The 15,780-nt window shown below is 31.4% G+C and overlaps 1 protein-coding gene across 1 annotated transcript; it reads left to right on the top strand.

The window, feature by feature from the left end:
* The first annotated feature begins 5,481 nt into the window (after nt 1-5,481).
* On the top strand, nt 5,482-11,362 carry LOC132746395 (protein quiver-like). Its single transcript, XM_060735515.1, has 3 exons — nt 5,482-5,772; nt 6,668-6,814; nt 10,113-11,362. The coding sequence occupies exons 1-3, from the start codon at nt 5,682-5,684 to the stop codon at nt 10,316-10,318; spliced, it is 444 nt and encodes a 147-aa protein (XP_060591498.1). The 5' UTR covers nt 5,482-5,681; the 3' UTR covers nt 10,319-11,362.
* Nucleotides 11,363-15,780: the final 4,418 nt, after the last annotated feature.

The following is a 15,780-nucleotide window of genomic DNA, read 5'->3' as shown; positions in this document are numbered from 1 at the left end:
ATGCAGTTGTATTTACCACCATACAGAGCCCTAAGGTTAATTAGTTTGTGACAATACATCAAAGCTGGCTTAAATGAAATGTGTATATGTAAAAGTCAAATTTATTGACCCTAGCGTGATGCATATGGTTATGTATTTTCATATTGTCCCTTTGTATTACATTCCTATTTTACCTTATTCATGTAACGTTTGAAGTGATATACATGAGTATATAAATACTCGTATATATTAGTGACGATACCTATGGCATTATACAAAGTGATAAAATAGTTATGAAATAAAAAGCTTTTTAAAAGTAATTTATCCACTCCCTAATTGTATTTTATCATTGTACACTAAGACAATATTTTTATCTTCTTGTTACCATTATTTGTTTGTATTATTGGATTTCCTTTTTACAAACCAATTTATACAATAAGGACAATAAATACAATGCAAAAAATATGTGAAAAGTTCGTAAAAACAATACTGCTAGATTTCAAGCTGACATATCGAGTTAGAAGTAGTAATTTAATAAAATTATTAACTTTAATTGTAGTATAAAATAATATATTGGTGTAATTATAATACTCAATCGTTGTTTTACATAATAGTTTATGGCGTTATAGATTTTTAGAACGTCTGGTGAAAATGTATTTATTAAAATGATGTGAAATGCGTTGTATTAAAATTGATAAAAACCGAAAATAAACATGGAAAGAATTGCACAGTCTTTCTTATTTAATTCACACCAAAGGTAAAATGTGTTTTACTGGGATATTGCTCGAACATGTTTGAGTCCCAACACCTAAAATGTTTTGAAATACATTGTCGTTGTGTCATTTTTTATTGGTTACAAAAGTGTGTAACACAAATGACTAAAAAGTTTGATATCTGGAGAAGCGGTGATTCCTTGAATTAATCACAACAAAATTACATGACAATTACAGACTCGGTTTGATCGAGTCTGTACATGAGGAATAATGAAAAAGTGCTACATCCCTTATGCCCCCCCCCCACTAGCTCCGGCTTGAGCGGTACTCAATTTTCAACGCTTTAAAGCGCAGGAATCAATAATCCCGAATGACCAGAAAAATATAACAACACTGAAGTGAAGAGCTCAAAGCATCCAACCATATATGAAGAAAAAAGATAAACAACAAAACAATGGAGAATAGACTCTTAAACATTTCTTATTGGATATGTTCACTGTAGTAATCACGAACAGGAAACTCCTATATGACTGTTTTTATATATGCCATGACAATTACCTTCTATATTTTATTTGAATGACACACACAATCTTATCAGTATGATAATGTCCAATAAAATTATCAAGAGAAAACATATGGACTGAGTAAAACCTTTTAATGTGTGGTGCAAGTTTACACGTAAACAAGGTAGCTCAACTAGGTGCTTTCTTATACACGTATTGGTGTCAAAACACTTAGTCCATTGCTTTATATTTTTTGACAAATACAATACCTGGTCTTCAAAATAAATTAAGATTTGAATTATTGTGTTCTTCCATTTAAATATATTTACTCAATTACAGATAGGAAAGAGCTCATAATTAATGGTCGCTATTTAAGAATTATTATTGATTATATAAAGAAAACCTACAAAACAGTAGATTTTAACGATGTCGCTGCATAACAAATTAATGTACCACTTATTTTCGTTAGATCCTGTATTTTATCACAGAATCTTTGTTTGATCTAAGAAACAATGGAATATTAAAAAGCAATAGTTTGAAGAAATATAATATGTATAAATCTGTCTAGCAAATTTCTATTGTAAACACATTTATCAACGAGAAGATAACAGACTTCGTATGAAGATTGTTAAAAATTGTACATAAGTAAAAACAATATTCAAGGATTACAAATATATTTATTATGTCGAAGATAAGGCAAAGATATAAACCTAATTACACAAAGAATAAAAAAAAAATCTAGATAAAATGCTACGTGTGTTTACATGTATACAGTGTATGTCGTAAAGTTCATTTCCTACACCCAATTGTGTTGATTTCTTTAGAAACTTAAGGACTTTATTATTTTGTATTATTAAAAGTAAACAATGTAGTAGCAGAATACATGATAATATAGATATCAATACTATAGAATATTTTGTGAATAATTTTCTCATAACAGGAGAAGGACTTTTGTTTGGTGCTCTGCTGGCTGAGCTTCTTGAAGGTGGTCCTGGGTTGCTGATGCGTTCATTAAATGCTGCCTAATCCTTGTTGATCTTGATTTCTATATTTTATTGATATCTTGAAAAATGAGAGAGAGATTGAAAATAATAACAATGACTTTATTGTCTGCACTTCTGCATCGGTAATAATTGGACAGTCTCATTGTTACATTCATAGAGAATATTGTAGTGAAACTGCCACTGCTATAATAATGACAGATTCACTTCTTGTACATTCATTGTCAGCTGTTATCGATCTTCAGATATCGTTTATCTTTCCGGTTTTTTTTTGTGTCTATAATATTTAGCTCGTTCACTATCACCATTTCTTTAAGATGATTCCAATAATCACATAAGAATATTGTCGTAGAACATATCTTCTGCTTTTGACAGTTTTCCGTGACATGAGGCTGCGTACTTTTTGTCGTGTTGTAAATATGTTTTTCTGTTAGTTTCACTCGTTTTTATAGTACATTGTACCAATTTTCTTTTAACTTGGAACAAAACTTGACAAACGTATTAAATGAAAAGCACCATATGAATACATGTGCGAATATTGCAAATGACATACACACAAACCAGTTTCGAATTATAAACAATTTTGTACACACAAAATTTAAAGCCGATTTCCGTTAGTTACGTATATAAATACATTTTCTCTAATCTCAAACATTTTTATGTTACCGGTGGTTGACGCAGAGGGAACAATTGAAGTATTCTACAAGCACAACGAAAAGGCACTTGATCACATTACATTGTTGATGTGTCTTTTAAGCTGAAGAAGGTAAAATTAAATCAAGTTTAATAATATTATATACTAGTTTCATGTTCTTTAGAGCGATTTGACCTTTTCAAAAATTTAATCCTTCATCTAATAAGTTAAAACATTTTAACAAACAAAGTAAACTTATTGTGTGTCCTTGATTATTTCAATAGATGTTTTATGGTGACTTATATAAAATGAAACTTTGATTCTACAATAGCTTTTGAGCTTTAAAAATGAGGATTAGTCAGTTTAAAAATCAAATTAAATGACAATTTTATTTCTTTTATGAACAGAATCACTAAAACAGAGCCAGCTTATACATGTATATAGTTGCTTTTATCAAATGTCTCCTTTTATAGAATAGAATGTTGGTATACGGAATTTGTTTGCAATATGTACTGTTCGTTTGACAGTAATTTCGTTGAAATCAGTAAATGTAGTCAGTATGTTCTTCATAACACGGATATCAAGAACAAGTAGCATGTTAAGATTAAATGTACTGGAGGTTTGGTGTCATTTTGTTTATATCATCAGTAAACAGCCAGTAAGATTAACGTAAAATATGCCAAACATCAGGAAAAGATGAAAATCGTCAGTATGTTTGACAATGAAAAATTATATTCTAATTAAGGACTACCACATAAAATTTGGAACTTTTCCTTGACAAATATATGTTCACCTTGTTGATCTGATGTTACTGAATAAAAGCTATTTCAAATCCTATTGTTCAAATTCTTATTAGTATCTTTAAGAACGCAAATCCTGCTTCATAACTCTAGATGAAAAACTTTACAAATAATGAGTTATTCATGCGCTATTTGAAAACCAGGTATGATTTTAGACGTCGTCAAATGAATGGAATAAACGATATATCACACTTTACGCATGCAGTTATTGCATTTTAATGTAAATGAAATTGAATGCTGTTATATTAAATTCACATGCTTTCAATGTTGTATGATTCTGTAATGCATTATTAACCTGTTGCGTATCTTATGTGTTAAATGCACGACAATTAACACCTGTTTTTAGTAATAATTTATAAGATATCCCTGAAATCAAAACTTGTGATTTCAATATTGTAAAAGCCAATGTTAGTTATTGACATTTTCCATTGCATGTTCCAAGCTGTGTTAATTTTATTGTAAAGGTATCAATAATAAATGACAGATTTTAAGTACCTAATATATATGATATATCATAACGATATATTCGACGCTAAATGCAATAAATTCAATTTACAATAAAGATTAAATAACATGCATTAACCACTGCCAAACTCAATCGAACCAGGCATGCAGCAATTTGACCCCGCTGTAAGACATGCAAGGTATGCGGTTTTGGTATTTGTATGTGTTATTAAGCTTAATAAGGAATTAATGGTTTGTCCTCTAAGTATTGAACCTGGCCATTATATTCAAATACAAAAAAGATTGTGTCTGTCGCTGTACACGCTATTCATAAAAAACATATTTGACCTTTAAATTGGAGTAAAAGAATCACTGCGATGTATTCGCCATAAACAATGATATAACAAACGATCATTTGACGAGCCTTAAAAAATTTAACTTAGCAGTTTTGGTCGTTCTTTAGAGTGCCGTTTTCCCCGCATGTATTTCTCCGAATGGGATATTGTGTCTCCCTCTTTCTTTAAATTACTTTACATTTTTCGCCAAAATCTCTGCTTTTAAAATTGTTAAAGATTTCCATGACAAATTGAATAAAATAGTTATATTATAGGATCATGATATCGATTATTTTTACGCTCTATATAACATTTTTAAAAGCTTTCTTTTATGGAATGAATCAGGTTACATTGTCCATTATCTCGCATGAAATATGACTTTAATTTAGTTTGATAAAGTTGTCTTTGCATGTATATACCATAGTAGCTACTTACAAATTTGTAAAGCTTAAAACATCTAGAGCTGGCATCGACAAAGCTGACAAAAGACACTTTCACAGTTACTGATGACAAAGTAACATTCTATGGCTCCACGTGCAGGAACAGGCTGAACAAAATTTGTCATAGCTGGAAGATCGTATTCTGTTTATACCGTCTTCGACTGCGAAATATTGCCTAAGAAAAGAATTTGGACAGTTGAGATCAGTTTTCGCTGAAGAGAAATTCGCTTATTGTCTTAGGTGGCGATAAAAAGTGCCTTCTTGTGAGTAATTTTAAGTTTTTTATACTTGATAAAATAATTTCAACAAGCGATCATTTTCAAAAACATTTAAAGGGTTGGCGAACTGCTCAATAGTTTCAGAGATCCTTTGGAATGGCTTGTTAAATAGGGGAAACGTGCTAAATTAATTTTGTACATTATGACATTTTGAAGATTTATTTGTTATTAAAGGACGATAACTGTTCCATGAATATTTTTATAATCTGTTAATACATGAAACGTTTTTATTCAATTTAAACAATTTAATGAGATATTAAGTTTAACTTGGTCTCTGATGGTATTTTATTGATCAAATGTTTTATGTAGCCGCATGATATAGAGTGCAGTGATTTTTACATAATTAATGCTGATAAAGAAGAACAATCAACCTGCCTTTGATCTATATAATATCTGATTGGCATATAAACGTTAATTATACTCTGACGAAACAATAACGCGCTCATTTACTCACTCATAGTTGTGTAATTTGTGTGTGATATTTTTTTTCAGATCAAAAGGAATAAATATGAGCTCGATAAATTAAGAAATGTAATGTATTCTTCTCAAAAGTCATGGAATACTATGCTGTGACCTTAGTAACAGTTGCCATGGTAGTCATGGTAACTATGGACAGTGCTAGGGGTCAACCTAGCGACTTTTCAGGTTTGTGAATTTTTTCTTTGTTCATACATTCACCGATCATATTCGGTAGGTCTAATTTTTGAAAGCGCCTTATATTTCTACAAACCATACCAATGATTAAAACCCCTCTTATTGGCAACTTTATGGTTTTAATCAGAGACAATAAATCACTAGTCTTATACTTTATAAATGTGCTACTAGAGGCCACATAATTAACCTATATTTCTTGCAATAAGTTTTTTTATGAAACAAATGTCTAATTCTATTGAATATAATACCATGTAATCCTTGATAATTTCATATCTTTGCAAAACATGTTTTCTATGGCATTTTTAACATTTCATTGCTCGCCTAATGGAATGATTGCTTTATTTATTTGTTGTTTTCATGTACACAAAACTCTTTCGTAAAAAATAGTCGTGGCTTGCATGATAAGTAACAAGTTTAATTACATTTGGCTCTTAACCTTCAGGTTATCCAGTTCTAATAATTATTAGGAATTAATCATGTATTTAAGTGGATATGCTAAAAGAATAAACAGACCGCAGCTATGATATTTTCTTCATCGTATTTTGCAACATGCTTTTATTACAAACATTGTATGAAGTGCATCTATATTAAATATAAAACAGAGGAAATAAACAAGTTCGTTTTGACATTGACACTGTCACTCGCAGCAGTACTTACCACATCTAGCTTTTTAGAAAGACATTGTATTTTTCAAAAGCCATTACTATGCGTTTTATTTTTTATTTTTGTATTCATTTCACATTTTTTTCCTGCCTGTCAAAATAATGACACATTCTAAAAGGAACTCATCTCTGTCCACTAGGACAAATCATTTTGGGAAACTTGCCTAACATGGAATTTTCTTTTTTTCTTAATGTGATTTTTAACGATTGGTTTAATATTTCAGACCCAATTAGTTGTTACTATTGTTTTGCACCGGCAGAAAACAGCTCATGCGCCGATCCTGTGAATCCTCAAGAGGAAAAAGGACATAACCTTACTGTTATACACTGTGCTAATGGAATTTGTTTAAAATGGACGCATTATTATGGTGGTATGTATATGAGTATTGTTGTGTTAAAATATCTGCATAATTTAAGTAGTAATCTGCAACATTTCTTACTAAATTTCTATCTGCATTCGTTAAACATACCTTTTAATTTTAGTTTAACGAATGTTTATCATCCATTAAGTATCAACAACATAGTTGCACCGGACACTGATTCATTCATATAGAGTTTGAAAAATATCATAAAGTCAACATTACAGGTGGTTTTTTTTTGCATATTTTGCGACACCTCTAAAAACTTGATTGACCTTGATATCGAGTTCCACTTTTCAAAGTCAAAATAACTATTGTCATGATTCTGTGTTCAGTCCTGAGTTTATTCTTGTTAAGGCCAACTTTGAGTTCTATTGAGATCCATACTTCGACAGCTACTTTTTCTCGTCTTTATCAGCTACAAAGTCTCCGATATATAACAAACATATTTGCCGTTGGTTTATAGTTGATATAATTGTTGACAACCCTGTCCGTGCTGCTGACCTGCTTTTTACACATTAACTTAAAGTTTCTTCTTTGACCGAACAGTGGTTGGTTGCTTTCAGTCCTTTGGAAACAGAATCCCTTTTCTGTACGAAATCTGCTGTGGTCATACTATTATTTTTACAATAGGTTTATCTCTTAGATTTGGTTTGCTAAATTGCTAATCATGGTCATGCAACTACATAGTTAGGTGAAGAAGCAGGCGCTTGTTCTGGTTGAGTCTATTATGTTTTGTTTAGGGGGTTGAGTCGTCATACACAAATTTACAATTTAAATGCATTTATTTTTTTCCAATGATTGTTATTATCTTAAATGCTTCTGGGATTGTTGTTTTATCAATTCATTTGTAAATAAGATTGTTATATGTCTATTAACGGAATAATTTAAATGAACACGAAATTAGTTCACACCTACATGTGTATTGGTAACGTGATGGTTTAAGCCAATGAAAACACGTAAATATTATTATACTCAGGCAGAGAAAAAGTGTGCAAAGAGTAAATCGATAATCTTTATGTAGCCAGCAAACTTTGAATTGCAAGTATTTTTTCATATCTTTTCGGCAGGATAAACTGTCCGAGGATTCGTATCGTAAAATGGCTGCCATTTACAGTATCAAGTGATTATCCCAAGCACCACCGCGACTTAGCGCGGGAATTTTAATTATAGCTAACCTCGGCGCGTATACCGTTTTCATATTTTATTGTAATAAATATTTACAAACTGTGTCTTTCGGGTTTTTTTTTTATCAATATATAACCAATAATGATGTTAATATGAATAAATAATCATATCTCAAATCTTTGACTATGATTTACAATGAAATTCTACCTTTAGTGTATTAAAAAGGTTTTTTAATTTCCTGTATTTTTTTTTGTGATTATGCTTCAAAGCAGTCAATTGACCGTGAATTTTCTTTTCATATTTTGATTTCCTTGAAATCATTTTTCTCATCTGAAGGCATGCAACTTTAATATGGTGATACATTAATTACATTCCATGTTTGTTCATTTTACATTACACCTTTAATTCAGCAAACATAAAGTCTTCACAAAAAGTAGTATGCAATCGTACCTATATTACATACGAATGTATGTAATATTTTTCTTGTTTATATATCTCAGAGAAGCTTTGCACCCCTATATAGTCTCCAACAACACGCAAATAAACTATAATCATAATCCTGTCCATAACCTTAGATCTCACTTAATTTTATTTCCGATCGTAAACCTCTTGGAATATAATGTACATTCCCTTTATTTGCCCGATGACATCACGTAAGAAAAATACATAAACACATTATACAAGTTCTAAACGGGAACATTTGTAAAATAAAAAAAAATCTTCTTTCTTTTACACAGATAGTAGAGACACAACTAATGTAAGTCTGGGTATGTGTTGTAGTCCAATTTATACAAACCAACGGGTGGATCTTTCACATGTTCACTTAAGTCACCTCGGATATATTATTGTCAACTTTTAAATTTATGTCTTTAATTTCATTTACATATACTTACAATGTTTCATTTACATATACTTACAATGTTTGCGAGCAGAAAAGAAACAATTTATGTTGGTAAAGCATGTGATGACCATTAACTAAATTTAAAATATAATCGGGTTGTTTACTGGCAGTAGGTAGCTTGAATCAACAATATCCGCTCAGACTCAACTAAATCGAGTCTTTTGTAGCGTTTCTTTTACTAATTTAATATCATGTACACGGAAACTTTACTCAATGAGTTGTAGAAATGTCTTTGATTAGTGACTAACAAAATTGGAAAAAATGAATTTTCTTAAGAATACTTAAAATCGAAACTTCTACATACTTGTCAACACAATCTGTACTTGGTGATTTTGTATTGGATGAAGAGTCTATTAAACGAGTCTTTAAGATCATACTGAAATATCTATTACTTACAACTTTTGAATACTTTCATATACATACATCTACGATAACGTTATTCTCTGTTTCTTATTAGTTTTTGCAATTTCTTCTATGTTAATATGATCGTTACCAAGGAGCACGACTTGAAATATTTGCATATTTATTTGTTTACAAGTTGTTTTTTAATTCATAGATTGGATTGTCTCTCTGTCTCCATTGACCATTTAGATATCATACATTGATGTATCATGGAAAACGTGTTCCTGGACGGTAGGCTCTGTGTTCCTTCACATGTTTGTCTTGGGTATTGTTACATGTTTTGTATGTTTTACACGTTCTGTGATTTCCTATCTTTTTGTGACCTTTCTCCCCTTTTTCTACATCCAAACCTTCTCTCTTTAATTCTGTATCCCCCTCTAAGTTCTTATCATTTTACTTACCATATGTCTTCCCCTTCTTTCACCGCCCTTATGTTCTCTATCGTTTTCGGTTCGGTGCTTTCTCACTCAGTACCTTCAAATTGCCATTTCGTATAATTTATTTTAGCAATTGCTGATAATCAGTTGTACAGAAGTTACTCACATTCATATTTGTATAATCACATTTCACATTTAAACACATGAACAATCTTTCTGTGACAAATTTGGCTTGCAAAATAATGTTTTTGATGATAATATACGTATATATGTATATAAACATTTTCAAAGAAAAATAATGTTTGTTTGTTTGTTTACATCATGCAGAAACAGAACAGCGGTTTTGTAGTAGCAATTCTCTTTTAGTTTAAATAACATGGCATTCTTCAAGTTCATCTTCTTGTACAAAATGTCTTCTTTTACTATAACTGAAATACTTGAAGCTTAGTTGTATTTTTTGGAATTTCAGATTATGTTCATTTGAATAAGATATTTCTTCTAGGTGTTCTGTACATGCATAGAACTTGCTCAAGTAAATTGGATGCATTCAGGATAATGAAAATTGACGGTATCTGTCGGTCGGAGCGTGATGGTAGAGGCTACTTGTGTATGTGTGGAAGACATTTGTGTAATTCAGCTATTAGTGGACGGATGACTGAAACACTGGTTCCCTCGCTATTAGCATTTGTGCTGCTGTTAGGTTTATGAAACGAGCGTGTTAGCAATTGTTTCCGTACTTTGTTATATGAATTGTGTATGTTAGTAATTGTTATGATATTTAGTTTTATGTGTGATAAATACCTGGGCAAAAAATTAGTATTACTATCCTAACAATTCATTATTGTTACTTCGGCGGGAATACATGTACATTGTTGTGTATTGTTGTTTTACATTAATTAAAGCATAACATGTATTTTGAATTTATGTTATGATAAATTGAGAAAACCCGTGAATTATTACATAAAGATTTAAATGCATACAGACACACGCAAAACAAATAATAAAAAAAAACAATAGCAAGCTAAAAATGAAAACAACTGACTTTTGGCATTGGCTAATTCAGATGATTTATTCTCCTTGAACTGATCACCTGCTAAAGCTGAGAAAAGGCCAGTCCAAACTCTAGGGTCTTTCAATACGAAAACAAACAGTATACAGACAGTAGAGAGCTTTGTCAGACTGCATAAATGTGTGTGTGCAGATTGAGTGGCTCTACACTGGTGGGAAAATGCAAATCACTCGGTTCCAGGAGCGCAAGATAAGGGTTTAGTATCAGCCAAATAGACTATACGTACATAAATTTATTTCTAACTGACGTATACTATCCGTTTACAGCCTTAAACGAGATCAATATTATTGCATCACATGTTGATCAGTTTACCATTTTTATTATCTAACAATATAAATTTTGTTCATATATTAGGTCAATTAATGCGTTTGAATGCACAACGCCTTTGTTTGAAATGTCAATTGTCTTTAAATGTTCAAAGTTACTTTATTACATTTTACGCAATTGTTATTATCAGATAAGTAAAGAACATGACGTTTTCCTAAGGTTATTTAATATCTGATAATACATTAAAGTTGACCTTAGCGTGATGCAATTTTTGCATAATTATGTCTTTACTGTTCTATACATTATTATTAAATATCATCAATATAGCTTTTTAGGTGATAAATCTTGAATATATAACATTATAGAAATACGAATAAGTATTAAAGTACACACGACAATTATTTCTGCCAGAAAATTATTTTTCATGCAAGACTCTTTTGTGAAAATGTTCTTATCATTATAATGTAAAATGCGTTGTATATTGATGAATATAAAAATATAGAATCAATACCAATTTGTATTTATGAATAAGAAATAGTGTTTGTTTCGAATCATACCGTCTTACCTCACCTAGCAAGGGCTTAAACACACATTACATTATTAAATAGTACTGTAATATATAGAAATATCAAGAGATAAGAATGGCCAACCTTCAACGGGTAAAGATAACTAGTGTGGCTTCTAAACAAGAATAATAGGGAAAGAATAGATTTTTGATGTAATGTTATGAAACATGTATCATATCACATTCAAATACAAAAAGACAATTTCAAATTGAAGAAAACATATCATAACAGTAATTTTACAGTTCTCATTTGGAATAATGGAACCACCTAACGACAAATGATTAACTTAACAAAACTGAAAGTACCATTAAACCACTGTGTTTCTGAATGGTCTCCAATGATGAGAATAATAAAGTCTGTCATATGCCGGGGTACGGATCGGAATATCCGTCCCGGGTGTTCCCGTCCATTGTGCGGTAACCGGGTGGGCGATTTGTCGACCGTGGGTGAGTACCCAAGGGATGAATATCCCGATCTGAACCGAAAACACAAGTCAGATATTTTTATTTCAAATTGTACCATATTTAAAAATGCTTAACCTCAATTAAATATTTTTTCATAGAATTTCTTGTCATTTCTATTTTATTGCAGAGCGTATGTAATTACGCAATCATTCATAACGGCGAAATTACGTCATCCTTAGCACACAGTTTCATTTTTGATGTAATGTTAAGAAACCAGTATGTAATGTTATGAAACCAGTATCATATCACATTCAAATGCAAAAAGAAAATTTCAAAATGAAGAAAACATATCATAACAGTAATATAAATGCGCCGAAATATCGTCACTTTAGCACGATTCATTCATAAAATGCGATTAAATGAAGTCATTTTAAAGCAAGCAACTCATCTAGTACTTCAATGCATGATGAAATTAAATATTCTACAAATAGGTTCATACGACAGTTATCATGGAACATTTACTGTGAGACGTTCGTATGGACCCCAAGTAAAAGAATGCGTCTGCCCTCAACGTGGAAACAATTGACACCATTAAATAAAATGGAAATTTGAAAGAGGGAAAGACAGACAGGTTTCGAAGTATGTAGATCACAAACAAGGCGTTAAAGACAAAATAATAAAAGACATATATCTATCCTAAGGGTGATGAGGAATACTGAAACGAAAGTTGAAGACAGATCAAATAGAAGAACTAAACATACCACAACCATGCACACACATTACAATAATGTCATGGTGAACACTCTTCAAGAATCGAAAATACAACAGCTTTTATTAAATTTAATGTGCGCCCAAAACGGCAAACTTGAAAATGTTAAAGGTTCGGTTTGATTGAACCATCGCCTTTACTGTTATAGTTTATCAAGAGACATTCCAAATTTCTATTATGGTTTTGGTGACCGTTCAATCTAAAGAAACGATATAAAATATATAACAAGTATAAATAAAACACTCGGACATGAACTTTTTACAAAATAGAGAACCAAGATCTAAAGTCTTTTAAAAATACACTGTTTCTTTGTTTGAAAACAAAGATCAACATGTAAGGGTGGCATTCAATGTACGCATCCCCAATACAACACAGGAACACCGTCAAATAGTCCAGCATATTAAAAATAAAAACTCAAGAAAATGAAATAGGAAGATACAGTGAATTGTTCGGTGGTCTTGTTGGCTGGACGTTTATGGGGGCAATTACCGTCTTCTTTTGATCTTTTTATTATTTATATAAATAGGACTAATAGATCAAAAACCAACACAATTTTAAATATCAATATATGTTTTGTTTTATTAGCATCATAACAAAGGAAATGACGTAAACTTACCAAACGTTAATAAAAAGACAAAATAAGACGTTAATAAACGCCACATTTGACGCGTAAAAGAAACGTTATAATATTATATAGAGGATATTGAATGAGTGTAAGTTCAATACTGAATTTATTGCACGAGTTGAATAAAATTATATTATGCGAGCCTCTGGCGAGCATAATATTATTTTATTCAACGAGTGCAATAAATTCAGTATTGAACTTACACGAATTTAATATTCTATTTATCACATACCAAAAATAAATACAGTTTAAAGTGAAATAAGAGTCATTTTTCATTGACGCGCATATAGTATAACGCCAACATTTAGCGCGTCTTTACACTATGTTTGTATAACGCTAATGACGTCACGTCAAAATATATGCACGGCCGTGCAATACCATATTTACGGAGTCGCAAAATCGGCACTGGTGTGTGATAAAATGAAATACAACGTCTATTACTGTTTTATACAATAAAACATGTGAATGTGTATAAAAGAACGTAATTATTTTAAATAGCATATATAATGTTCGAAAAGTATTACATAAAATAACTGGATCAAAAGATACATACAATTTCATAGAGAAACTAGGTTAGTAAATAAATTCAACAAGTATGAACATAACAGTTACTTATGTGAAAGTTTCGAATTTCCAAAAAAATTCTTAAATCACATTTTGGAATTGTAAAACCGGAGATAATTATTTAGAAACATCGCTATCATTCAGTATATCATATAAAGGTTATAAAATAAAATGAAAATTATCTATCTATTATATATTCATGTGATGGCATTATGTTCAGAATTAATTTATATAAACTAATGTACATTTCAGCAGGTAATAATATTATTGTCAAGATATGAATTGGACAAGAGGATGCACAGAGACATCATGTTTAGTGTCTGACTAGGAAAAAAGATGATCTCAAAAGAAGACCAAACACAGCAAATGAGTTTAACGCAGACTGTCGTACATTTCTCTTCTCCCCTACCCTAAACAAACAAAAATCAAAGAAGAATCACAGAACGCAATCCACCAACAGTACTATGTGGCAGTAGCTTGCACTTACCATCAAATGTTAAACGTTACGCTACTGTAAACAAAAAAAAGAACCACTGCCAAGCGGGGGCCACGCTCAACATTTTCTTATTTTTAAAGTTAAACACATTGGAGAAAGAACATTGTAATAAGAATACTTCTGAAAAACATAACTACATGTATTTGAACAAAACATAATTAAAATATCAAATATGACATTGACTATCAGTTTTATGAAAAGGTCGAGGTCACACCTTAATCAATCGTCATTTATGAGTCAAGACGAGACTGAATTTTATCTTTTATAAGACATTGTCTTTAAGATAGTTGTACTAAAGTATGAAAACAATCCTTCAAGGTCGATGTCATTGGTGAGTAAAGGTGGTCATAATCAATTTTGTTAAAGGATTGTTGTGTTCAAGTATGAAGTTATAGCCAACAATAGCAAAAATCTAGCAAACTTAAAAAATCTGACCTTTAATGTCAATGTAATGTAAGAGCAATGGTCAAAATATGAAAATCAAGATCAACAAGGAAGGGCGGCGTTCAATGAACGTAACCTCACATGACCTATTAACACAGGAGCGCCGGCAAGGATCCCAGCAGGACATCAAATAGAAACAGGATACGAGGCAAAGCACGGACGGAGTGATTACTTTATGTTCAGTCTGGTCAACTTGAAAGTCTTGTCCAAAGGGTTGATGTGTCCCAGTATCAAGGCGATCCATTGAGAAATAAAACAGGTATGCCTAACGTTAACATCGGACGACAACGGCATATGTAACAGCAAAGACAACGTCAACAACACCATGGCTATTTCGGAAATTTCGAGCAAAAAAATCAGAATATTCACTTTAATTTAAAAACCAAATTCAATGACAGTCACTGGGGGAAGGCCCAACCTTTCTGCTAGTGAATGTCCCCCGCCTTTTCGAAGAAACAAAAAGGATATAGAAATAGGCTCATTCCGTATGTCCGTCCGTCAAATTATGTCAAAGAGGTCAAAGATAACCATAGTCTGTTACAAGGTATATCTTGTTTACAGTGCATTGAACTCCATCAAGGGATTTTGAAAATACTTGACATAAATGTTGATAATAATAATACGATTTGTCATGCATAACACCCGGTTCCTTATCTCTATGGTCAATGCCACACTGAGAGGTCAATGCTTAACATGGTCTTTTATAGCGTATATTTTGTGTGCAGTCTATAATTTGTTTAATGTTCAAGGGATTTTGAAATGACTTGGCAGAAATGTTCTCAATAATGGTACCATATGTGTCATATGGAATAGTCAGACTCCTACCTTCAATGTCTAGCTCACACTTGAGTGCAAAAGCTTAACATTGCCTTTTCTAGGGTATGTTTTGTGTGTGGTATGTAAAAAATCAAGGGATTTTAAAATAACTTGGCACGTTAACAATAATAAGACGGCATGTCATGAGCA

This window comes from Ruditapes philippinarum, unplaced genomic scaffold (assembly GCF_026571515.1).
Source record: "Ruditapes philippinarum isolate M1 unplaced genomic scaffold, ASM2657151v2 ctg2683_1_1_1_1, whole genome shotgun sequence".
NCBI lineage: Eukaryota > Metazoa > Mollusca > Bivalvia > Venerida > Veneridae > Ruditapes > Ruditapes philippinarum.
This window is presented reverse-complemented; position numbering and strand designations above follow the sequence as displayed.

Coding starts and splice junctions, on each gene's coding strand:
- LOC132746395 (XM_060735515.1), top strand. CDS start 5,682: ATGGAATACTATGCTGTGACCTTAGTAACAGTTGCCATGGTAGTCATG. Junction 5,773..6,667: donor TCAACCTAGCGACTTTTCAG/GTTTGTGAATTT, acceptor TTAATATTTCAG/ACCCAATTAGTTGTTACTAT. Junction 6,815..10,112: donor ATGGACGCATTATTATGGTG/GTATGTATATGA, acceptor TATTTCTTCTAG/GTGTTCTGTACATGCATAGA.